Source organism: Thalia democratica, chromosome 1, assembly GCF_965202585.1.
Source record: "Thalia democratica chromosome 1, ktThaDemo2.hap1.1, whole genome shotgun sequence".
Taxonomy (NCBI): domain Eukaryota; kingdom Metazoa; phylum Chordata; class Thaliacea; order Salpida; family Salpidae; genus Thalia; species Thalia democratica.
The window spans coordinates 64,004,428-64,031,010 of NC_139165.1; the positions used below are offsets into that span (position 1 = coordinate 64,004,428).

The 26,583-nt window shown below is 25.8% G+C and overlaps 1 protein-coding gene and 1 pseudogene across 1 annotated transcript; both read left to right on the forward strand.

The window, feature by feature from the left end:
• Positions 1–555: 555 nt before the first annotated feature.
• On the forward strand, positions 556–16,003 carry LOC145849272 (phosphatidate phosphatase LPIN1-like). Its single transcript, XM_082954426.1, has 19 exons — positions 556–658; positions 954–1,060; positions 3,739–3,920; positions 5,120–5,272; positions 5,708–5,770; positions 6,807–6,886; positions 7,186–7,324; positions 7,928–7,995; positions 8,189–8,325; positions 8,924–9,045; positions 10,058–10,140; positions 12,214–12,386; positions 13,231–13,430; positions 13,698–13,821; positions 13,918–14,153; positions 14,443–14,595; positions 14,800–14,911; positions 14,976–15,082; positions 15,168–16,003. The coding sequence occupies exons 1-19, from the start codon at positions 571–573 to the stop codon at positions 15,346–15,348; spliced, it is 2,508 nt and encodes an 835-aa protein (XP_082810552.1). The 5' UTR covers positions 556–570; the 3' UTR covers positions 15,349–16,003.
• An 8,082-nt stretch (positions 16,004–24,085) lies between these two features.
• Positions 24,086–26,133, forward strand: LOC145837995 (D-aspartate oxidase pseudogene; annotated as a pseudogene).
• Positions 26,134–26,583: the final 450 nt, after the last annotated feature.

Sequence of the window (26,583 nt, forward strand, 5' to 3'; positions counted from 1 at the left end):
TAAATATTACTGTTTAAATTTTAATCAAAGAACTTTTATCACACAGTGATATATTAACTTAAGTATAAGCATTCAGGGTTCTCTCCATCTTCATAAAACCAGCTGTAAATTCTTTTAACAATTCAAATTTATATTTTCTTCCAACCTATTTTCTTCTTCTTTTAAATAAATAGCAGCAATGCCTGAATTGCACATACCAGTGCTACAAACCAAAACTTTTGATTGAATATACAATTGTTTATAACAAAATAAATTTGTTTTGTAATAAAATCTACTAATTCTAAAGTTATGATTTTAAATGCCAACTAATAGAATAATTTTAAATATTTTCAATAGCTTTTTTTTTTTAATAAGTTATTGACCCAAAATTTTTTATTTCTCTTAATTTTTAAGTTATAAAAAACAATCAAAGAACCAAATAAATTATGAGAAGTATTTTTGTTATTCCTGGCTTCAAGGTTTTTAAAGTTTTTCTTACTTACTACTGTAGTTTTGATTAATAAACTTAACTTTTTATTTGTTTCTATATTTTACAAAAAACGTTATATATTATCTAGATTATAAAAGTATATGTACCAGCTAAATATGAATGTTGTCTATAAAGGATTGACAAAGCTCAAGAGTATTTACAATCAAATAAATCCAGCTACATTAACAGGTATTGTTTAAACTTTATAAATTTTAATATTTATGCTTACCAAACATTTGTTAAATAATTTATTTTTAGTTCCTTTATATATTTGTGTAATTCAAAACATATTTGTAGCTACTAACTGTACTTAAGTTAGTCTGTAAAAACTATTTTCATATTGCTTACCACATTTTAAGTTTGGTTTATAGCAACTTTGAAGCCTTGATAACATTTTGTTTTTCTTAAGGTAATATTAAAATAAATAGTCTTATTTTAATCAGTTTTGATATATTTAAAAAATGAATAAAAAAATTTTAACCAGGAGCAATTGACATAATAGTAGTAGAACAGCCAGATGGAACTTTGCTTGCATCTCCATTTCATGTAAGATTCGGAAAGATTGGTGTTCTACAAACTAGACATAGAATTGTTAGTTTTTTTATTTTTGATAAAAAAATCTTTTTTGAGTTTTAAAACAAATCTAGACACATAAAATTTTAGATTAAGTCATCATGAAGTCAAGTAGATATTTATTTGTATATTCACCATAATTTTGAATTTTATTCTAATAGATTAAAAAAGAACATGCTTTAAGTTGTATAGATAAAAGTTTAGAATTTCTTAGGTTTTGTATAAAGAAGCAAATTAATTTTTTTTTTTTTAATAAAATACCAATAGTAAAGTATGTATTAAGGGCATAGGGGGGTGGGGGGTAAACACCTTTTTTTATAATTTTATTTTATATATTTTTTACTAAGCTACAAGATGCTTTTTACAGATTTTCAAAATTCAAAATAATTTTTGAGATATAGCCGGTCAAAGTCGGAGGCAACAATAGGATCTTTATGGGAGGCTCAAACTAAAACGGCAAATAACTAGAAATTACTAAAAATCTATCTCCTCCCACGTTTTTTGAGATAACTACCTCAAATTTTCAGAAAATGTTCCTTGCAATAATTAGAAAATTCTGTCTGAACAAAATTAAGGGCATAGGGGGGTAAACACCCTTTTTTGATTTTTTATCTTATTTTATATAGTTTTTACTAAGCTACAAGATGCTTTTTACAGATTTTACAAATTCAAAATAATTTTTGAGATATAGCCTGTCAAAGTTGGAGGCAACAATAGGTTCCTTATGGGAGGCGCAAACTAAAATGGCAAATAACTAGAAATCACTAAAAATCTATCTCCTCCCACGTTTTTTGAGATAACTACCTCAAATTTTTAGGAAATGTTCCTTGATATATTTAGAAAATTCTGTCGGAAGGAATTTTAAAAAAATAAAAAAATAAATAATTTATATAAAAAATAAACAAAAAAAATTTTTTTTTTTTGTTATAAAATTTTTATTGTTTATTTTTTTTAAATTCTGTTCCTACAGAATTTTCTAAATATATCAAGGAACATTTCCTGAAAGTTTGAGGTAGTTATCTTAAAAAATGTAGGAGGAGATAAATTTTTAGTGATTTCTAGTTATTTGCCATTTTAGTTTGCGCCTCCCATAAGGTTCCTATTGTTGCCTCCGACTTTGACCGGCTATATCTCAAAATTTATTTTGAATTTTTAAAGTCTGTAAAAAGCATCTTGTAGCTTAGCAAAAACTATATAAAATAAGGTAAAAAACCAAAAAAGGGTGTTTACCCCCCCCTATGCCCTTAAAATAAAAACTAATAAATAAAAATTTTGTAACAAAAAAACAAAAAAAAAACAAGTTTTTTTGTTTATTTTTTATATAAAATTTTTATTTTTTAATTCTTTTATAGTTCTTTCCGACAGAATTTTCTAAATATATCAAGGAACATTTTCTGAAAGTTTGAGGTAGTTATCTCAAAAAACATAGGAGGAGATAGATTTTTAGTGATTTCTAGTTACTTGCAGTATGTATTTAGTAATACCTTTTAAAATGTAACGTTAAAAGGCGTTAAATCCTGGAAAACCTGATAAGCTAAGCTTATGGGAATATATACCACAGATGTTTTTGTGTCAAAACTTTATTCAGACTAACGGCGTTTCACTGCTCTCAAATAACTTTATAATTATTACTCGTTTATAGTTACTACTCACATAAGTGCTGTACACAATTATACATGCTTTTGTTCTAATGTGTGTTAATATTCTATAGACTCTAAAAAAAACAAAAATTGACACAAAAATATCTGTGGTAATACCTTTTAATTTATTTAACTAATACATTCTAATACAACATACAGTAACTAGAATGTAAAAATGTTAAGAACACAAATAAGTTTTAATACATCATTTAAATGAAAACAATAATTTAGTAATAAACTATTAAACAAAACATTTTAAACCAATTAACAAGTAAATTTTAATTAACTTAACTAAACAAAATAAACCCTTACTATGGTGTTAACAATAAATATAGAAGTGCTCAATAAAATAAAATGTTTAGCTAAATGTTTTTTTTATTTTTTTAAACTTTTTTCTTTCAAGTTTTTCTAAAAACTGCAACAAAAAGTTCTAGAAAATTCAAGGTATTTTGCTTTCAAAACATATAAGGTGACATATTTAAATATTGTTTTAATTTCTAAAAACTGATCACAAAAAAACCTCTCCATCCATTTAAATCATTTATTTTTTACAAAACTCAAGCAAATATATTGAAAAGTAATTGAAGTTTTAGTATTCTATAGATAGTATCTTATAATATATATTTAAAGATTTTAAGTAAGGACCAATGATATCTATTGTGAAATATATATATCCCCTTTGGCCTTAATGTCTCCCATAAAATCCATTAACGTTTGAATAATAAACTATGAATTCTAATGTTTAACCTTTAAGAGTTTTGTTTATTTATCTATAATTTAAAAAAAAGTTTGTTGTAAAGTTAATCTAATTTTTATCAATATTTAAGGTAACATTTACAATAATAAAAAAATAATGTGTTTCAACTTAAACAAACGAGTTGGACTTTTAAAATCTTTTATATGTTAAACATTTTCTTGTTGACTAATTTTTTTGTTATTATCATAAAGTGATATAAAAGTTGCTTGAATAAGTAGTTTTTTGTTTATTACACTTGAATTGGTTAAATGTTTGTAATGAATATATCTATAATTTAAATTAATATTAGTCTTCAAAAGGTTAACATTTCAATAAATGAAGAGCCAGTCAAGGATCTTCAAATGAAATTAGGGGATCAGGGAGAAGCTTTTTTTGTTACAGATCACAAAGAGGGAAACATTCCTCCTCAGCTTGCTACTTCTCCTTTTCCCACTCGCCCATGCACTCCCACTGATGGCAATTCTTGTGATGAAAAAAAGAGGTTTAGTTAGTTTAACTTTAAATTACCATTTAATTTAGTGCTTGGAGAATTAATATATGTATAGTAAAAAGAGGTTATATAATAATAACATATTAAAATATAAAAAAAACCTGTAACTTAAAAATAAATGAAGTTGATCAAACTAATTCAAACTTATAGCTTGTGAAATATCTATAAAATAAAGTTATAAAAAGTAATACTTTGTACAATAAGTTTACACTTGTTGTTAGTTTTACTTTGAGTTTGAAAATAGGCAAGCTGTATTTGTCTTATTAGTTCTTTTATTAAGAATGTTGTTGTTTAGTTTATTTTAAATACAATATCAAAAATGTTTTGTGTTTTGTATTTTTATTTGTTAAATGTTTGAAAGTTACCATGTAGAAATTTGATATTTTATGTATTGGTTAGGTTTAGTTATTCTTTTTTTTTGGGTAAATATTAGTGTTGTAAAATTTTATTGACTATTCAAGCAAATCAAACTTTTAAAACTTGAAGTTTTTTTTTAATTTTCGAAATACCTAACTTTTCTATATATTAGAACCTTTTTAAGTGAATTTTTCAATCAATTTAGTTTTCTAATGTTCTACCCACTTATAAATGCCAAAATCAAGGGCCAATTATTAATTTTTTGCCATAGGCTTCAATTAAAAGCTATTATAGATATTTAAGATGTTAATTAGATTTGTTTGATACCTCAAACTCATATTTTTTAAATTAAGGTTTTGCTCAAATTATATTGTAAAGCTGTCCAGTAGTGATAGCTATCAAGCCTGATGAATTGTTTAATATACGCAAAACATGCGATAAATTAGTTCGTTTTTCTTGTAATTGTGTTTTATTATTTATTATTATAGTAATTACTTGTGTTAGTTGTATAGTGTATTGTTTATAATACATTAATATTTGTTGTAAATAGACTCATTGTTTTTGTCTATCTGCAAACTACTTGTGTAACCATCACACATTAACTTTCAAGTATTCAAAAATTAAGTTACTTTAGTTAATAAATATCTGCCAGATTCAAATCTACACATACTTTTAGTAATTCTAGCCGCAAATTGCTGGTTGTGCAGTGAATTAGAATAAATATAAGGCAGAACATTATCGTAAATTGTACCCTAAGCTCTTACATTATTTAATGTTCTTTATAAATATAAGCTTTTTTTTTGAATAATATTATCAAAAAGTGTAATATAAAGTGACGAACCCGATGGAATAGAGAAAAAAAGACGAAGAAAAAAAAGGAAAAGGAAAGACTTTCATGACAATCCGCATGATTTTCGAGACGACCAAAATCTACAAGAGTCCACAATTCAAGTTAATCGTACATCTAGTCCGATTTCTAATGAATGGTATTTTGATTATTTTAGCATGTTTGTTTCTATGCAAGTTATAAGTTTACTACAAATTTGTAAGAATTTTATAGTAGTATTTATAGTTACCTTTATAGTAAATACTTATATAACTAAAAAAAAACTTAGTGTTTAAAAATTTTTGGAGCTAAAAAATATTACTAGAGTTTATGAGTAACTGTATTATTCTTGAGAGATAATTTTCATTTTTTCGTACAAAGATCAACTCCAAGTATTCTACAATATCATCTGATTCTTTTGAAACATAATTATTTTTGTTTAATTTTATTAGTTAAACAACCCTTGTGCTTATTACTTATTTTTTTTACTGTTTTTCCTAAATTTATCATAAGTATTTTCATAGCACATGGTTGATGTGTTAGAACCCTTGTAAAATTTAGTTTTAATTTTTTATTTATAGTTAATAATTTATAGCTCAAAAGTTCAAGAAGAAAGCTATAGAAATGTTGTTTCTGACAGCGAACTTCAAGAAAATAGGTAAACTTAGTTGCTATTAATGTAATTAGTTTCGAATAAATTACTTTAATGACATTAATGTTTAATTTAATTAACCAACTTACCTTCTTAATAGATTTGAAAAATATTTTATGTCAGATACAGTTTTATTAAGTTCTGTAAAGTCAATCAGATTCTACTAAATAAATCAAGCAATTATACAATTATTGTGGTTATTAAGATTTAGTTAAAAATATTAAGTAAACTAGCGTTGGCTCTTATATCAAAGCGCTTTTAAAATTAACTAGTAATTAAAAAAATAATTTGGCTTTTTACATATACATCGCAGTTTTGTAATTAAACGTATAGATTACAAAATGTTTAAATGTCAACTTTCTCCAAATGACTAAAATTTACAAAAGTTTGTCTTATATTTGTTTTTTAGATACAGACTAAACTTTTTAAGAATATCCATTTAACAAGTTCAAAGTTTTTATGTGTTGAAGTTTTCCTTAAATAAATATTTTTAAAGCTGACCAAAACTCACAAAACAGCATTTAAAAAAAATTATCACCAAAATTTCACTTTTGAAAAGGCTATGCAAAAACAAAAAAGTACTGTTTATGTAGATAAAGCAAATCATATATTTTATATAATTTTATTTTATTCTATTTGTTTAAAGTTCCTTGCAAAAACTGTTAAAGTCACAAACTTTCATCATTTTTATCAAAAAGTACTTGCATTTTGCTAATTTATAACAAACACTCTATAAATCCAAATTAAGATATGAAAAACTGCTCAACTTGTAAATAACAAGAAGGACCCCTCTCCTTTACAGCCATAGGCTTAGTTTTGACTTTAGTTTACATAGTGGCACAGTATCACCATTATTAAGTGTTTTATATGCCCATAATTCCGGTTAAAAATTTATAATAGTCATGTTGAGTTATAAATTAGGTTAGGTATTAGTTTATATTTGCAATTATAAAACTTTAATTTACCTTTAATTTTAAAATTTTTAATAATATATATTTATAAAATAATAAATTTAATACTATAATCAGTTTGTAATTTACAGATCACGTGAGAATTTCTGTCGAGAAAATGACAAAAGTGAAAATGTCAAGTGGGGTTGGGGAGGCCTTCCAAATGAAAATCGTGAGTTTTGAGTACATATTATCTAAAAAGGATTGATCCTAACTTTTCTGTTTGTAATAGTTATTTTTGTTTTTAAATACTCTTTTGTTTCATAAAAATGTATAAACTTTTGACAATTTTCATAGAATTCGTACATCGTTGTCTTTACACAAAATTTTACAAGTATATTATTATTTTTTTAAATTAAGGCCTAATGCAAAACCGACTAAATGCCTTTTTCATATAACTTACTGATTATTGAAAAAAATCTTTAATTTTCAAGTTAGTATTTGTTTTAAACAAGCTTCCTTTTTTTCGAGATTTATCAAGAGATGAAAGAGGTGGAACAGATGATGCCAGAGTAAATTTTCTTACTGAAATAAACAGTAAATCAAAAATTACAAGTAGCATGGACAAAAATCACGATTTAACTCCAGATAATGATGGTTCTCTTTTTAAGTTAGTAGAGTTTATGATTTTAATTGTACAGTTTATCTTATGTTTCTTCTAATTAAATATCAAAAGCTTAAGGCACACTGTATTGAAAAAAACAATATTTAAAAATATACGTTAGATGAATTTAAAGTATATGTTTTTTTTTTGTACAGTGTGACCTTTAATAAGTAGATTTTTAAGATTTAAACTTACTTTATAAATGTTTTTGTGTTTTTTGCAAACTTAAAATACTGAAAATAACTTTGAATTAGCAAGTTTGTTATTTTTTGCAGTAGCTTTCAATCTTATTTAATACTGTACACAGTAGATCGTTGGTAAATGATTTTTTGCACACTTAAGTTAAGTATGACTATTTTCTAAAAAACTTTGAAATTAACAAAAGAATAAATTAAAAAAACACATAGAACTTTATCTTAATATCTATATTTAAATACAATCGTTTACTAAGTAAAAAAGTTCTTTGCTTACTTCTTGAAACACTGCGTCAAAATAATGTAGTATTTAAAAACTAAAAATACTTCAAGATTGTTTGACCAAAAATTACTTTAATAGTTTTATTGACTGATTACTTGTATAAAAATTTATGAACATCTCTTTCTTTTTCAGAAGTATTTCAACACAGAAAGTTCAATTCGATTTAGAAAAAGACAATTGCATTAAAGAAAGCTCTACAAGTTAATTGAATATGATAACTATAAAAAATTCAGGCGTTAATTAAGCTGATGAAATTTATTAAAACTATAAAAAGTTTATATTCGTTGTTAATTTTAAACTTAGATGTTTTTTCTGCAGTTTTTTCTAACTAAATTTAAACTGATTTATAAAAAGTATAATTATGTAATAAATAGTTTACGATTTATATAAAAGAAGAAGAAGTTATTGAAGTTACGAATCCTGTCAAAAAGTTGAACAAAAACGTGATTAAAACGAAAAAAAAAAGTTCAGGTCTGTATTTAACTGAGATTGATAAGTTGGGACCTTCTCAAGCCGATCTTTATCTCAAAGTAAGGATAATTAAGTATTTTTTGATTTAAATATAGATAACTAGTTATAATTCTTTATAAAAGTTTAGTATTTATCGTTGTATTACAGATTTATAATTTTATATATTTAACAATTGTTAAAACAATTTATTTTAAACTTTTGCTTATAATAATATACTATTTAGTTTTTAAATTTTTGTTTATTTTGCAAGTTTAAAAAAATTAGTTTATGTAAAATGTATCTTCATGGTTTTATTCGGATAAGGACAATTTGAGATAAAAGTTAATAATCGTGCTACACTTAGACAGGAATTTCAAAAAGTTGTTTGTTTTTAAAATGGTCAGGAAAACTTGATATTCTTACTTTAAGATTCATATTTTTTCCATTTATAATTTTATTAATTAAATATTCGGTTACACTTTTTTAGTTTTAAAAGAACTGAAAACATAACACTTTATAAAACTTAAAATGATTTATTTTGAAACGTAACATGATATAAATGTTCAGAATACGTAAAAGTTAACATTAAATTAATGATCTAAAGCTTTATGATGAGTATTATGTATATACACATGAAAAATATTTTTTAAGACGTCTTACTACTTATATACATCATAGGTAAAAAAGGAAAACGAACAGTCAATAACATTAGTCAATTCTAGTGAACAGATCAGAAATGTCAGCCCTGGTTGTTCTGACGTGGATAGTGGCACCGGAGAGTCGTGGGGTATGGAAATTAGGTTAGAAAATTTATTTAATTTAAAATATTGTTGGAGAGAGTTTTGATATACGACATAAAATGTTTTATTTTTGTGTAAAGCTATTTGTAGATACTTTTAGACAAAGGCTACTTTATATAGAATTTTGTTAAAGTTTAAGTATTTTTTAGTTTATTTGGTGTTTTTTAAAGTTAAAATAGTCACTTAGATAAAAGTCGAAAGCTTTTTATAGTTTATTAAAGTCATGTAAGTCTGTTTTAAAATTTTTGTACAATTTATAATATTTAAACACATATTACTAATACTTGTTTATTTTTGAAAGATAAAAAAATCATAAGTAAAATCTTAAATTTTATAAAAACGTGAAATGAGTTAATCATCTGATTATATAAAAATTCGTGCTAAAATCAGGCCGGTTCCGGTCTGCCAAAAGAAACCTCTGACCCGCGAAGAACGTTTTATTTTGAAAACAACTTGTGCAAATCAATTAAAATTTAAAATTTCTAATGATAAGTGTGTTCATAATTTGATTTTTTAGTACATTTTAGAACTTACTAAACGATTATTTATGATAGTTTAGATTTTAAAGAGTCTAGTTTTAAATATTATTTTTTTCCTAAACTACGTGGCCCAAAATAATAATTTAATAAGTTTGGCCTGTCAACTTACTAGAGAAGTTGCCCATCCCTATGCTAAAACAAATTAAAGCTTAAATTTTAATTTAGATATGTTAAGAAAAAGGATTACTTCATTAAGTTACATTGTTTCTAATCTTTAATAACGAAATCTAAATTAAATTTTCAGCACTCTGCTTAAAAATTTTATCTCTTCTCCGTTTTAAGTAAAATTCTTAGCGTCTATTTTGTTATTAAACAAGTAGAAATAATAGTTAAAGTAATAAGTTATATAAAAGCGTTGGTATTTAGGCATAAAGTTCTCAGTACTAAAAATATTTTACTCAACTCCACGTAAAATAAAACGTTGTAATTATTTTTGTATTAAAAAAATTAATAACTAAGTATCATGATAACAGTGAGCAATGGAACTTGGATCAGATGGATATATCAGCATCCTTGTGCGGACTACAAGCTAACGTAGGACAAACAGAAGATTCTAGTTGGTTTGCTATATTAATTAAAAAAATCATTATATTTTATAGATCATATTTTTGCTATATGTTTGCAAACCACAATTTTTTTTCTATACACAAATCAAAAAAAATAATGTCAGTTTTTATCACAAAACTTTGTGGTTACAACAAAATTAAGTATGTTGTTTTTAAATTTTGATATATAAAGTAGTTAATTTTTTTTTAGATAACAGCTCTTTATATTTTAAGATAGACTAGTTATATCTATTGGTGACTTTGACTCTAATTTTTATCTATTTTGTCTACGAAAAAAAAATCTTTATAACATATATCTTAGGTTGAAGTTAATATACTTATACTTTTTATTTTTCTATGCAGAAAAAATTTCTTGATTGTACCAATTCGTTTAAAAGTAGTACTTCAATAACTTAATTTATTTTTTAAAGTTTTTATAACCATTGTAATTTATTAGATTTATTTTGTCTTATCGTAGTTTTTCTTATATTATCATTGATTTGGTTTAGTATAGTTTTATTACCGTTACTGTTATATATTAAACGTTTAAATTCAAACTTCTTAGTTAAGTAAAAAATTCAGTTTTTACAAACAAAGCTTATATAATTATTACAACATTATATTAGCACAAATTTAAAGTATTAATCTCAGATTAAATTTAATTCTATTATTAACTGGATATTTTTATTGATGAAATTTGGTCAAAAGTACTTTAAAATAGGTTCCTATAGTTTTACATATTTTTAACATTATTATTTTTTATATGAAACTTTTAAAACAGCAGATTGTATTTGTTCTTCTATAACAAAATTTTCCAAAGTGGGCCATGACAGAAATTTAGTGGGCCATGAGGTCATAATTTAAAACTTACACTAAATATTCTAAAGTTGAATATGAAGAGAAGAGCAAAAAATAGGTCTTAGGTGTTTTTGACGGTAGTTTTTCGAGTATCCTTGTTGGAGAGGGCCATAGCTTTTTTATTTCTTTAAAGGGGGCCTTTTGAAATAAAGTTTGGGAAACCCTGTCCTAGAAGAATGTATTTATGTTGTATAAAGGGTGGCTAAAAAATCTGGAATTCTTGAAAAACCTGGAGTTTGACAATTTAGACAAAAAAAACTTGGTACTTTGAACAAAAATCACTAAAAAGCCTGTAAAATTAAACAATTTTACTGTAAGATTGAAGTTTGATGCAATAAAATAAAAGCCAAACAATCTATCACATACCTTTTTTTTTGTGGTGTTTAAATTTTGTTTAGTTTTAATAAAGCTTATTTAAAATAACGTTACAGTGTTTTTCAATACTTTCATAGTATTTAAGACGGTTTTTTTAAATTTAAACTAAAAACGAATTAAAAATTTTCTACTGTCAAAAACCTAAAAATGTTTTTTAACCTTAGGCAGCCCTATATGTCAAGAGTACTCTAGTAGTATTTTCATACCAAAGTAAACTTTTTATAAATCATAGTTAGGTTGGACTTTTCGAAAATTTTAGGAACCTAATTACTGAATAAAAAAAGCATTTTACTTATGCTCCTGATTATGTATACTGCTATTTAAATGAGAGCCATTGTTTTTATTATTATTAGGGTTTGACACTTCAGGCTAGATCAGGATCATATCCATTAGAGGTTATAATAGATTAATCAGTTACAATAAACTTCATCGTTCCATCAAGCCTAATTTAGGGCCGACCAACAAGGTTTAGGGAAAATGTCAGTCAGAATCATTGCATGTCAAGCTAAAATTGCAATATTTTGTCAACCAGCCCTTGTTAGTCGATTATTTTGCCTTAATTAATACCTAAATAAGATATGTTTTAAGAACAAATTAATTAATAGTAAAGTTAATATAAGACACTATATCTCTAAAGGTAGAGATACTCATCTTTAATATTTTAAATAGGCTTCATATCTTAATTGACACCGAAAAATCTTTAATTAAAAGTTGTGCACGCTTTCTAAGATACTGATTATAAGTCAAATGTATGTTTTATTTTCGAAACACTTAGCTTAATTTTATTATATTTTGAATGGTTACTACGCTTGGTTGTTTAAAAATACTTGAATCAAAGATTTTTGTTTTAGACACAGTGATGTTCGATGAAGAGCGGTTATCATATGAAAAATTTCAATTGGATCCAACTTCTTATTTGACAAATGAGAAGCTTGTTATCAAAATAAACAGGAAATACTATACCTGGAAGCAAGCTCAACCTTTACTATTTTCTTTGTTGCTCTTTAAACGACCTTTACCAGAGGTTTTTTGAGTCTAAAAAGTAAAATATATAATTTTGTAATATAAAGTGATTTTTTTAGATAAATACACATTTTGCATCTTTTATGTTTCTTGTTGCATGAAAAATACAACTTGGTATACTAAACTTCTACTTAAATTTATTTATGTCTATATGCAAACGTTCCAGTTGTTTTTAATAAAACAACACTTATCAGGTGTTGTTTAGGTTTGAAACTGTTTATATTTTTCTATCTTTAAGACTAACAAAAATTGTTAAAATATATGTTACAAGCAATGTTTGTTGAAATTGATAATCTAATTTCAAGTAACACGAAAAGTAATACTAAAATAATGTTCTTAATAGCCAAATTCAATTTTATTCAAATTACCAAATTTATTGTATCAAGTTAACAGAATTTACTCACACTATAATTTACAAGATTGTTTTTCATATTTAATTAGTTCTGAAATTTATAAAAAGTCAAGGGATCATTAGTACTATTTATTTAGAAAAAGTAAATTAGATTATAACAAGCTTTTTTGAGCAAGGCATTTAAGGTATTTTAATAATTGGTAAAATTTATAGTTTTAAATTTAGTGATGAATTAAGCACAACTGCTTTTGAACTTTAAAATATATCATTCTTTTTTCTCATTAACTGTCTAATTTTTACCTTAGATTATAATTTGTGTCAAAAAATGATAAATCTTTACTTATATAAAGTAGTGATTTTTTAGATACGATTAAAAATTATAAGGTTACCTAAAGCTATGAGTTACACCTCCGTGGTGTTTTATTAGTTGCAAAATATTTGTGATGTATCATTTCCAAATGTTGCTAATTCAGTGTGATCATCTTACAAATAGACCTGCATTTCCACAACAAGTGTGGCAAGCCAAGACTCCGTGCAAAACTCTGCATCCCAAAAAAAAGTTTCTAATAGTGATCTCCCAAATAAAGGTAGTTGGAGCTGGCTGTTCCGCAGATCGTCTCAGCAGGAGAACATTAAGAGTAAAGATGATAAAGAAGTTGTTAATATTTTGCAGAATGAAGAAAAATTTAAATGGTATTTTTAATATTAAACTTTATAAGTATATTTACATTTATACGTATTTTTATAAGAGAAGGTTTTCACCTAATTTGTTGCATTTTTAAGTAATAATTACTTTTTTTTGCGATGATTTGGTGAGCCGTCAAATGTGCATGACTTGCTGTTATATGCTTGATAAAATTAACTCAGTTGACTCAGCCCAGTTAAATTATTTTTTTTAGTTTTATATATAAAACTATCTCAATATAGTACTTGTGTCTATAAATGATATATTAAATGCAGTGCTGACCTAGAAACTGATATTGAAGCTTCTACAAGCGATACAACGTTTGAAGTTGATAATCCAAGTACAATCAGCAAAAACAAAAAACTGATTAAAACAACAAGATTAACTTCGAGTCAACTTGTACGTTTTGCGTTAAAATTTTAAGACCTTCCTCGTAAAAATAAACTCAACTGTTTGACTTTCATGACCCTTATAAAAGTGGTTGAATACATTTAGGAAGATCTAAAACTACATGAAGGAGCAAACAGCATCACGTTCAGTGTGACAACGCAGTACCAGGGCACCAAGAGATGTCGGGCCAACATATACAAGTGGAAGTGGACAGACAAGATTGTGGTCAGTGACATCGACGGAACCATCACAAAGTCGGACGTGTTCGGGCAAATTTTACCAGTTGTCGGTAAGGACTGGACACAGGGCGGTATTGCAAACCTCTACCACAACATTGGAAGGTTTTAGTTTAATACGAAAGTTTAAATGTAGTACTAAGGTATTAACTTTAATAATATTTTAATTGATTCGTTTAGTTTTTTGTCTAAATTTCGATTTAAAACTTATGTTTGAACATATTTTAATAACAAACATTTTAAGTAAATGTTTTGATACTAAATATTTCAACTGTTAACTGAACTTTTCTAGTAATCAAACGTCAATTATAAAAAATCACCATCATTTTTAGCTACTAATCTGTGAATGAAATGTACAAGTTTTGAAATAAGTATGTACAATATTTTTTTAAAGAAACAACTACAAGTTCATATACTTGAGCGCTCGTGCTATCGGGCAAGCATCAATGACGAAGGATTATTTGAATTGGGTCAACCAGCACGGAGTCACTCTTCCTCCGGGGCCGCTTCTCCTTTCTCCTTCCTCTCTCTTGACCGCTTTTAGAAGGTAAAATTTAATTGTTTGCTGTTTAAATATTGAAGTTAAAAAATATAGTATTGAATTTATAAATAAAGTGTTTGAAATTTATAAGTATTTGTACGTTTGAAATTTTAATATAAAATAAAATAATAAAATTAGTTTAAAAATTAGTTAAGTCTGAAAAATAAAACTGGTTCGTAAAATGTGATCATGTAATACTCAAAATTGTAGGGAAGTAATAGAAAAAACGCCGGAAAAGTTTAAAATAGCCTGCCTTAAAGACATAAAAGGTTTGTTCCCCGTCAGTGAGCCTTTTTACGCCGGGTTCGGAAATAAAAATACTGTAAGTTTTTTTTTCTTACTGGGCTTGCAATTGTTAATAAAAATAATTAAATTTGTATTTACAGGATGTGATATCATATAAGGCAGTAAAAATTCCAAAAGAGAGAATGTTCACTATTAATCACAGAGGAGAACTTGTGCAAGAACATCTTCCCAGAACTTATCTTACTACGTAAGTTTGATTCTTTCTAAATGCTGTATGTATGTGTAAATTACTAAAGTTTTGAAGTAAAGTAAAAAACCACCCAAATCTACAGACTTACAAACTTGGGTCTAGTCGTGGACAACTTCTTTCCATACATCAAGCAACCGAAGTCGGAAATTGACAACCCGCTAAATTACGTTTCACCGCGGCAGGATTATTCTGATTTCTCGTACTGGAGAAGTGATTTACCTCCTCTTAGCGATGACGACCTCAAAAAACTCCTCCAAACTTAGTTTTTTTTTGTTCAACGGTGGATTTTTCAAAACTAAGATCGCTTCTTATTTCTCTTTAAATCAATTTTTGGACCAAACATGTTTATAAAGTTTTTCTGTATGAAGTTTCAGTTTCATATATATTTTTTATCAACGTCTGCCTACGCTAAAAATATCTACAAAAACATTAATCTTTTTGTAATATTAAAATAACTCGGTGTTCTTTTAGTAAATGCATGTTGTCGATGGATTTTTTTGTACCTAAATAATACTGCTACTTATTCTAATTTGTGTACACTTACAAGCATAGTACAATTGTTTAGATGTTTAACTTATATGATTTTTGTTGTAAAACTCCGAATGTGCAACTGGTTTGTTTTTATACTACTTTTAAAAGCTAACTTTCCGCAAAATAAAAGCAAAATAACCTTTAATACGAAATTTTCATTATTTTTGTTTGTACTACTAGAATTATCTTTTATTTTTCACTACAGCTATTGCAACCCAAGCTTACTTCTAGTATTCGTAAATAAATAAACTAAATGAAGTTTATGTTATTACTTGGTAAGTTAATTCGTAAAATAGGGGAAGTATAAATTATAGTTGTCAATAGACTATTTGTACAAAAAAAAAAACTATAACATTTTCATAATTCAGATAGTTTACAATTTTTTCAAAATTTACTGTTTCTTATTTTACTTAAATAACAGACTAACATATAACATCAAATTATATTAGGGATATGTAACAAATATTTTTTTTTATAAACTGAAATTTGTTTTTTAGATCTAACTCAAAATATTTTGGTTCTTACATTTTTTGTTTTTATTAGCTTAGAAATACTTTCATAGCTTATTATAAGTACTAGTTTGTTCAGAATTCTTTTATAAAAATGATATAATGAGTAAACCAGAAAACCGTCTTTTTCTTGTAATTAGTGTGTGAATAACGAAGTGTGTTTTATTTAACTCAGCTATTTTCGTTAAATCATTATTGTAGTAGTATTAAAAGTGACCTTATTTTGCAAACGTTTTTGTATGAGTACTACACAAAGTTTTGAAAAATTAAGATAAAGCGTTTAGTTATGGCTTTATAATTAATTTTATATAAAGAACAACTGGTAAAAACTTTAAATTCATGTTAAGTTTTTAGTAGAGTATTAGACACGTTTTAATGAGCTTAATTATATGTTTTATAAAGGATCAAAATTGCAATGTGACCGAAAGAATACTTTGCAAAAACATTAATAAACTTTTTAAACATTTTTGAATGATTGGTTTGGACTTATATTTGTAATATTTTGGATCCGGTTGTTTTTTTTTGCCAATATCCGGAGCCAATTAATGTAAAGAGTATAAATAGAATTTTTTTGTAGAAACAACACGTTTATAGTATAAAAAGTTATAACACTAAATTTTTAACAAAATTCCCAGAAAATATAGAAACAAAGCGCAAACAAATCCACAGTATTTTCTTCAAACAGTAATTGATCTATATTGTAATTGTTTGCAAACAGTTATAAATGAACGTATGAAAGCTACAAAAATGTTAAATTATAAGTCCATTGGTAACTTTTAAACTTGCACCTTATTGTCATACATGTTCTTTAACTAGGTCAATAAAAGCATATTAATTGACCTATATTCGTTTTTGGTTTTTCCTAAGACGCCAGTGGCGTCAAGTGGTATTTTTCTTAGGTGGTACACAAAAAAATAATTCCGAGTTGCCGTTGCTTTAATTGCCCCTATTCCAGTTGTCCCTGCTTGAGTTGCTTCTGCTCGAATTGTCTATGCTTAGCTTTGTTTTAATTTTTTGTTTACTATAGCTTGTGGAATAATACTTCAGCCTGTACTGTTTTAGGGAATATTCAACTTAGCTTACTTACCGCAAGATAATGATTTTACGGTAATTCTTGAAGAAATTTTGGTTTTTCGATTTCATTTGCGGCAGTTAGCTAAGAGTTTGCGGCAGTGTAGTGAACAAAATGGTCGTTGTCTAAATACAAGTTTTATAAGATATTTTGTTCTACAAAATAACTAAAATGTTATAGATACTTAATTTTTTCTTACAAAATTTTAAGGTGGTGCAGTTGCGGTATTGCAACACCCCACACGACGCCCCTGTGAGACACCAGTACTTTTTTTCGTATTATTTTGATAAAAATTTCTAACCTTAATCAATTAATATTTGTTTATCTTATTAATTGTTTTATTAAAACAAAATGATTAGTTACTACCTGTGTAACAGTGATGTCGAGCACTTTTGTCTGTCGGACCTTATATTGAACATAACTATTTATGTCAGGGGTCGGCAGGCTGGAGGTTCTCGGGGGCTAAATTTCGAATTTGAAACATGTTCAGGGGCCGCAGTATTAGTTTTAGTCAGACATTTAAAATGGATTAGTTTTAATCAGTCTAATACTTGAGTCTAATTTATATATGCATAAAGGGTTTATTATTAAAAGATAAAATTGCAATTTTGTTTAAATGAACTCACTATCTATCTATTTAACTATTAGTTTCATACTTAGTAATTTAACTACTTAACTATCACCTACTAGCACGAAACAAACGAGCTTAGATTGTAATTTTGTGTCATTTTTTTCAATTGTCCTTATCAATCTGTTTTTATAACTTAAATATACTCCTACTTAATGTTTAATAACTTGATAAAACTTAAGTATTTTAAATTAAAAAACTACAATAATTAAACAAAAAAAATTCACTTGTTATATAAAAAATTAGGTTAACTTCAACAATTAATGCTTAAACTTTTAAAAAGCTGTTTATTTTTCAAACAGGGCCACATTTTGAGACAAGAAATTTAACCTAAGTAATCTAACTTGAGTACTTTAAAATTCATAAAGGCTAATTAATATAAATAATACTAATAAGTATTATTACCATTACTGTTATTGTGATTACATAAGTACATAACTACTTGTCTATAAGATTTTTAAAATTCTAAACTTTGTCAAATTTTTAGCTTTTATCTAAACTTACTTTAGATTTGCAATATAAAAATTTTAAGCTAGATAGATTTTCAAAAAATAAACAACTAGTTTTAAGTATACTAGCTCTTTGAAAATGTTAACCTATCCTAAATTTTTGACAACCGTATGTAGTTAAAATTAGTACAAAATGTAATAATATAATATAATAAACAATAAATAAAGTTTAACAACTTACAAAATCCAAGAATAGCACAAGCAAGATGAAAAGTATTTTAACAGAAACTTTAGATCAATAGAAGCAAGAAAGACCCTAATGTTTCTATTGTGAAGAAAAACTCATATATGTACAATCTGTCTTTATATTTTTTTATGTTTAAGCGGTAAAAATAGTAGAGTGTTTTATATACGGGACAAAACGTGGAATAATTCAAAAAAAAAGAACTTTAACAAAAAAAATCAACTTATAATTAAATTTTTAGTGTGCCAGATCTACATGCTCGCGGGCAACATAATTACCTTTTGCGGACTGCATCCCATTAAAAATGAAAAACTGCTCGCGGGCCGCAGATTTACTCTTCGAGGGTCGTATGCAGCCCGCGGGCCACGTGTTGCCGACCCCTGATTAATGTGAATCAGAAAGCCTCCTGTTATTTAACTTATTTATGCTAAAATTAAAGAAAAGCATATGTATTTTTTTTTGTTATAACATTAAGTATTATCAAAAACTAACTAAATTAAAACAAGTATAACATTCATATTAGGTGTTAATATTGAAATTATTTTAAATAACTGCAGTAGGCGAAATATTTTTCTATAAAGTGTGCGGTCCGAGAGAAACTTTTCTAAAAAAGTTGGCCTGCGGATTATAAAATACTGCTGACTTTTGGTCTAACACATTGACAGTTGAACTATTTATTTATAGTATGAATGTAAACTAATTCTAATCAGGACAAAACTAGGTCGCAGAATGTCGTTTTGATTGTTTTTGATAGTCGTAAGGTCAAATCACTTGTCTAGTGTTTATTTTATGATGGTAAAACGATCGTAGTGTTGACCACAACCGAAATATTGATAAATATAAATATACTTATAATAGTATATAATAATAAATATACTTATTATAACCACTTGTCAAAGTATGAGTTACGGCTGATCTTAAAAAACGCTACCTATTACAAAGATAATACTTTTATGAATAATTTTTTAAGCACAATAGTTTTTTATCAATGTTTTTTAATCATATTTTTAACACTTAATTTTTAAAATCTTGACCTTAAATGATAAAATAGACAAGTAAATAAACACTTTAGTACTAGTTTTCTATTGCATTAACATTCTTTTTTGTAATACTAATTTTGTGATGAAGTATGTAATAGTTGCTATGTTAGTTTAAAACTAACAAGGCTTGCTACTTTGTTGTAGTTAAATCAGTATGATATAATAAGAATGGACGACTTTTCTATTTGGTAGCAAATTTAACCAGAAATAAAAAGTTGGACTGGGTGTATAAACAATCTTATAAGAGGTTTCTGTTGGCTGGTCGTACGTTGCCCATCTCATGTTAAAAAAAGCTAAATTTTTTATTTTATTTTAAAGTTGTACTAACAATATAGTGAAATAAATACACTTTTAAAATTGAAACTTTGATGTAAAAAATTAAAAATTTCAAGTACTTTCTAATTAATTAGTATTAGTTTGTATCGAATATAAAGCAGGGGCGTATTTTGACTGATTTCTAGTGTAAATCCGGCAAAAAGTGAAATAAAGTTAAAAAGAAAAAGCGATTAAGTATAATTTTATTTTAAAACGTTTTTCTAGAAACTCATTTATATATGTTATTTTGTTGATATCCAGTATAGTTTAGTTCTTTTTTTGTTTGATATCAAGTAAACTTTCATACTACGTCGAAAATAGCGGTTTTTATTTTGTAAAAAAAGTGTATAAACTATATAAATATTTTACAGTTACCTAAGATGCACAACTTAAAATAGAAAAATTTTATTCAAAATCAGCTAATCAAAAGTATTTAGAAAAAAATTTTTAAATGACATTTTTTAAGGTAAAAAAAACATCAGAACTCACTCTTTCAACTGCAACAATAAACTTTTTCTGAAGGTCATCATGTGTTATTCCACCTGCTCTATCTTTAAATTTGTCAACTCAAAGTTTTTTATTTATAACTCTTGGAACTTTTGACCAAATTACCTATCGTATTTATTTAAACATTATTAGAAAAACCGTAGTTTTATAACTTATTTGTTATCGAACTGTAAAATATTTTTTCACGTCAAACTTCTTATTAGTTATAGATTATTTTCGAAATTTAGCTAAGTTATTTTAACTTAAACTTTTTGACTAAGTAATGAGTATGTTTTTCTATTATTAAGATAAGTTAATTACTAATTTTGATTAGTAATTTGTTTTTTAGTTCCTACGTATAAAGTATTTTGTTATTCATGATAGCTTTACAATGTTAGGTAAAATTTTACATTTTCTATAATAAAAGGACTTAGGTTTGTATTTAAATTATTTTTATTAAAATTAAAAAGCTAGACTACTTCATTAATTAATTTTTTGCATTTTGTTTTACTAGTATTTTCAAGTTGTTTAAACTTTAAAAATGTGTATGTACCTAAGAAATTTAAGACAATTATAAAGTAAACATTTTTTTTTACTTTTCCAAAAAGTATTATTAAAGATTATACACAAAATACTCTATTATAGAACAAAAAGTTGTGCAACCCCACTGAAAAAGTCTAAAGACGTCCTTGATTTAAATTTAGATTTATTTAGTTTGTTTAGATTATTTAAATTAATCAAAACAATAAAATAGTTTGTCACTAAAGATCTTTATTAAAAGCAAGTCTTAAATTATAGCTGTGAATTTTTGTATACAGTATTTCATGTAATTATCTGAACAAAAGTTAATAGTTTTTGTTCAGACAGAACAAAATGTTGAAAGAAATGTAAAATGAAAGTCATCTCAATAATGTTGAAAAAATTAATATATTTTTTTCAAAGATATATGTTTCTATTAAACTTTAGAAAAAAGTATGACTTTTTAAAGCAAATGTTGGGGACCTACAATAGTTATAAAAGTTTTTTTTTTTTTTTTAAACTTGCAAGACATTTTGAGATTCCGAGTAAAGATAAAGTAAGTTTTGCACAAAAGTTTAAAGTCACTTTTAGAAAAGTATACACAACTGTAAATGCAAATAATTAAAATACAGTAGAAGCTGTTATATGGTACTTTCAACTATACTTATAACATATTTGATTAAAAAAGAAACAGCAACCGAATCAAAGAATGTTTGTTTTATATACAGCTTCAAAATTATTATTTAGTTATAAACTGAATAATTTGAACTTAGTAGAAAATCATAAATTTTAGCTTAATAGTTTAAAAATTTAATACTTAAAGCTATAAATATAGTTTTAACATTCGAACTTAAAACAATATTTCTACTTAACCAATAAAAACATTTAGAGAAGTCAAAATATTTTCCTAAAATCACCTTAAGCATTTACAAAACGACTTTTCTTTAAAAGTAAATTTTAAAGTAACGTTTTCCTTAAACATAGTCATAAGTATACCTAAGAAAAAAATCTAGCTTTAATAAAATGTTCAATCTTACACTTTGAAACAAGCTTTATTTAACTTTTGATCTAACCATTACATGTACGATTATAACCTTAAAAATATCTATCTTGTTCCTTAGACTTCGTAAATTGAAAATAAGGAAAACCCAGTACATAAACCTCGACTTCTTATAGGAATTTGTTTTTCTTCCTTTAATAAATTTTACGGTTTTAATATAAAGAGTTTAGAAATATTTTATTTATTTTATTAAGGTGAAACAGTGGCAAAATTTATTGTAAATAGAATAAAATATAAAATTAAGTCAATAAAAACACAAAAAGAATACAAGTTACATACTTTATAAAGTCATATGATATTTGTTTTTCAAAAAATTAGCTATAGCTTATCTTTATACCAAATAATTTTTACACCAAAGCATTAGATTCTAAGGTAATGATTATAGAGGCACTTTGAAAAACCTTACTTTAGAAGATTAAGTTTCTACTTATTTGTATATAGATGTTAAAAAATAAAAGTGTTGTAATCCGTTGATATTTTTTAAATTTAGTTTTTAATTTAAGTTAACTAACCTTTACTTGATTTAGATAAAGTATTTTGTTTTAAAAAATTTGAGATAGAAAACTATTTTTTAAATTTTAATAAATTAAGCTGTAAAAAAACTTTTTTTGTTTTACAACCTATTTTATAAAATAGAAAATTTATTATATATCATAATGGATAACTTTATTTCAAAATCTTCAGAAAACAGATATTTATTACAATAAAAGTATGTGCTTTATTCTAACTTGGTAATAATAATTAATTTTTTTTCTTATCTGAACTAAAAAGATGTGTAACATAATTAACATACATTAAATAATTAATTTGTTTGCATTAAATTTATTTGAACATATGTTTATCTAAGTAACTCCAGACATAAAGTAAACAAATAAAGTTATAAATACAAATTTAAGCGACATAAGTTTGCAAACAAAATATAACAAAGTTTAGTATCTTCTGCATTTGCATTGCATAGCTTTCAAGTTCATATATATATATAACAGTTTTTTATTATGTTAGTTTTAGAATACAAACTGTTATAATTCAGTTGCAATTTTTCTTCTTGGAATGTAAGCTTTAAAATAAGTCTTAGTTGCATTTTTTTCTACTAAAAGTAAAAGTTTAAAACAAAATAGACTTTCGTGTATGACTTTGTTTGTTTTTCTTGCTTATCTATATATTTTATTTGCTTACTAAAATTTTTGATATAAGGTTTTAAAAACCAACAATTTAAAATAATGAAAACTACGTTTTTTTTCTGGTCTTAAAAATGACTTAATTCTTCGTTAAAAATATAGTTTATATAACGACAAAAAAACGGCTCAAAAAGTTTAATCCAAGGACCTGGTGTACTAAAAAGCTTTTCGGTTATCGAGTCGTACACCATTGGATACCTTTTAACGTCATGCCCAGGACATTTACCAAAATCTTGCCATTAAATACAGCTTGATATTGATGCAATAAAAACACATTTTATTTCTTTTTCAATAAAATATATTATCTATGCTTAACTCATAGATCTGTAGCCTAATTTTTTCAGAACATGTTGCTAGCGGGCCGCTCTGAATAGAAGTTGTAGTATGTACTTTAAATAATTGTAGTGAACAATATAAAAGTATTATTTTTAACCAAAAACATGATTTTAAAAAAAGCAATAATAAGGCATTAGTTACTAGTATTTACTGAATTATTAGTCTAATTGTAGGTTTTTAAAGTTTGAAAAACTACATTTTTTGCTGAAAAGTAACTCGCAGGTCGCAGTTTGTTATCTTGCTTAACTACTTCTGGCTTAACTACTATAACATCTTAAAGTTAAAAAAACTCTTTAAACATTTTTTTAAACTATTTTTGTTAGGTATGAACATTATCAATTATTTTTATACATTTATAACTACAATATTTATTTAAAACATATCTAAGGCTTAAAAAAACAGATTTTAGTATTTCTTTTAACGTAAATTGTTTTTTAAATAAGCAGGAAAATGCTACTTTTTAAAACTCAAATAGATCCTAACTAAAACAAATGTGGCTCATTTTATTGTTTTGTTTTTCTAATTGAAACAATTCTTATTTTCAACTCAAATAAAGACTATTTTAAAATAATTTTCTAAAGAAACAATTAACTTATTGTAATAACTTATAATTTACTCACAGTTTAACTGTTCACAATGCATAAAAAGATAGCAGTTGTCGGAGCAGGTGTAATCGGGTTGTCAAGTGCCTTAAAAATATTACAAGAACACAAAAATATCAAACTGTATGTATATTATGAAAAGTCTACTCCAAATACAACAGGTGAGAAGTTCTAAAACATCATCTTATATGGATAAGCTTTTCATCCAGTACCTGCGTTTTTAGAAACATTCGATTTAGTTAAATACTGATTACGGAAATTTTTCTATACTAGTTAGTAAAATTTATAAACCTAACTGTTACAACTAAACAACTACAAATATGTAATATAAACTAAAAGTATCTAGTCTTATAGTTTTATACTATTTTATTAACGAAAGTTTTTTATTTTTAAGATGCTTTTTGATTTTTTATTGATTTTAAACTTTGTCGTAAAGTTTGCTAGCTTTGGTTTTAAGACTTTTAAGACTTAAAAATGTTTTATTTTAGAAAGGCGTCAAAACTATTCTTATGTAAAGGCATAATGTTCAAAGTAAATATCTTCTTTGAATATCGATAACAAGCTTAAAAAAAATTAAACTATAAAACTATTTTGAATACGGTCAAATATTTATAAGCTTTACTCTTTAGAACTGTTTTTTTTTTTAATTTAATAATATATATTTTATGATAAGAATGTAGATAAAGTTTTTTTATTTCCATAGAAAAAACTATGTTATGTTATTGAATCAACCAGTTTTTTTTTAATATTTGTAAATTGTAACTGAGCTAATTACCTGAATTAAAAACGATTAGTTGAAATTTTATTTTATTGCTTTCATTGAATTTTCCAAGGTAGATTTTACAGTTTGTCTTGTGTAGGTGCCTATATACAGTTCTAAAAGCTGTTTTAAAAATAATATATAAAAAATGAAAAAAAAATCAATATTTTGTTAATTTCTACATTTTATAAATACAACTTTGTAAGCCTGTAGATAAAAGAACTATCAGCTAATACATTTTCTTTTAAGTAAGTACTTGATTTCACCTTTTCTTTTTAATTTTTTTTTTTAATTTATCTCTCCAACTTAAACTTTTGTATTTATTTGTAACTAATATGTATAAGCTAATGTATGTTTGGTTTTAAAATAAAATTTACTAACTTTTCAACTTTTGAATTTTTGTATTAAAAACTGTAAAATAAAATAAAAAGTTCTCGTCTTGTTATAATTTCATCAATTTTTCAGGAGACGTTTCTGCTGGCTGGTGTTTTGCTTCAAAAGTCAAAGGCAATGAAAGTGATGCTAAACGATGGTTTCAAAACACTCTCAAGCACTGGGAGCGTTTAAATAAAACTTTTTCTTCTTCTGAAACGGGAGTGTGCCCTATTAGTGGATTTGTTTTCGAGCCAGAAGAATGGAGCTTGGGTGTTTGTGGTAAGTACATGAGAGAAATCGGACCTAATGAAAAAGAAGCATTCTTAGTCTTAGATGAAGAACAAAAAAGTAAAAACATCTACCGGTATAATACTTGGTCGTGTAATTGTCTTACGTACCTACCGTGGTTAACTAATCAAATTAAAAATCTTGGAGGAATTTTTGTTCAGAGACAGATTTCTAGCTTGAAAGATCTTTTAGATCATGACGTAGTGGTGAACTGCACAGGGTTAGGCGCAAGAGAACTGGTGCCCGACACAAAAGTTTATCCAGTCAAAGGACAAGTGTACACCGTACGTGCCCCTTGGATAAAACACTTTTATGACTTTGCTGACAACTTGTACGTACTTCCAAAAGTCGACAGCGTGATTGTAGGTGGCACTAGATTTGAAAACGATCACACGTCTGAGCCTGACCCTGTTGAAAGCAAAAGAATGTGGGAGGAATGCTGCAAACGTGTCCCAAGTTTGAAAACGGCTGAAATACTGCAAGAGAGAGTTGGGTATCGACCCACTAGAGACCCGGTGCGATTAGAAATAGATTCGTCGGAGAACATAGTTCATTGTTACGGGCACGGTGGAGCTGGTGTTACACTTTCTTGGGGTTGTGCTGAAGATGTCAGTAAACTTGTAACGAAGCTTTTGCTAGATAGAAGTAATCTTTAAACGTACTTTTTTAATCAATTTTGTTTAAGGATTAATTTTATAAATTTTTAGGTTATTTTGTGATATACTTATGTAACTGAAGTTTTTTTAATTGACAACAATTACTATTAATGCTGTTACTGAAAGCTAATATAATCGAAAATAGCGTTTATGTTTTATAAAAGCTTGGGTAACTTTTCTAACCAGTGTAAAATATATACGTAAGTCATAAGTAAATTGTGGTAAAAGCTTATTACAGTGTATATTTTTGATATTAAACGAGCAAACGTAAAATATAATATTAAAGTTAGTTAAAATGTGTATACTGACTTATTTGTTTGCATGCTAGCACTACGGCAGTTTTAAAACAATAAAAACAGTGCAAATTGTGTACACATTTATTATATACGAAATTTACAATGGATAAAATAGTTTAAAACTTATTATAGTATTCTCAAAGTAATTTGGTTT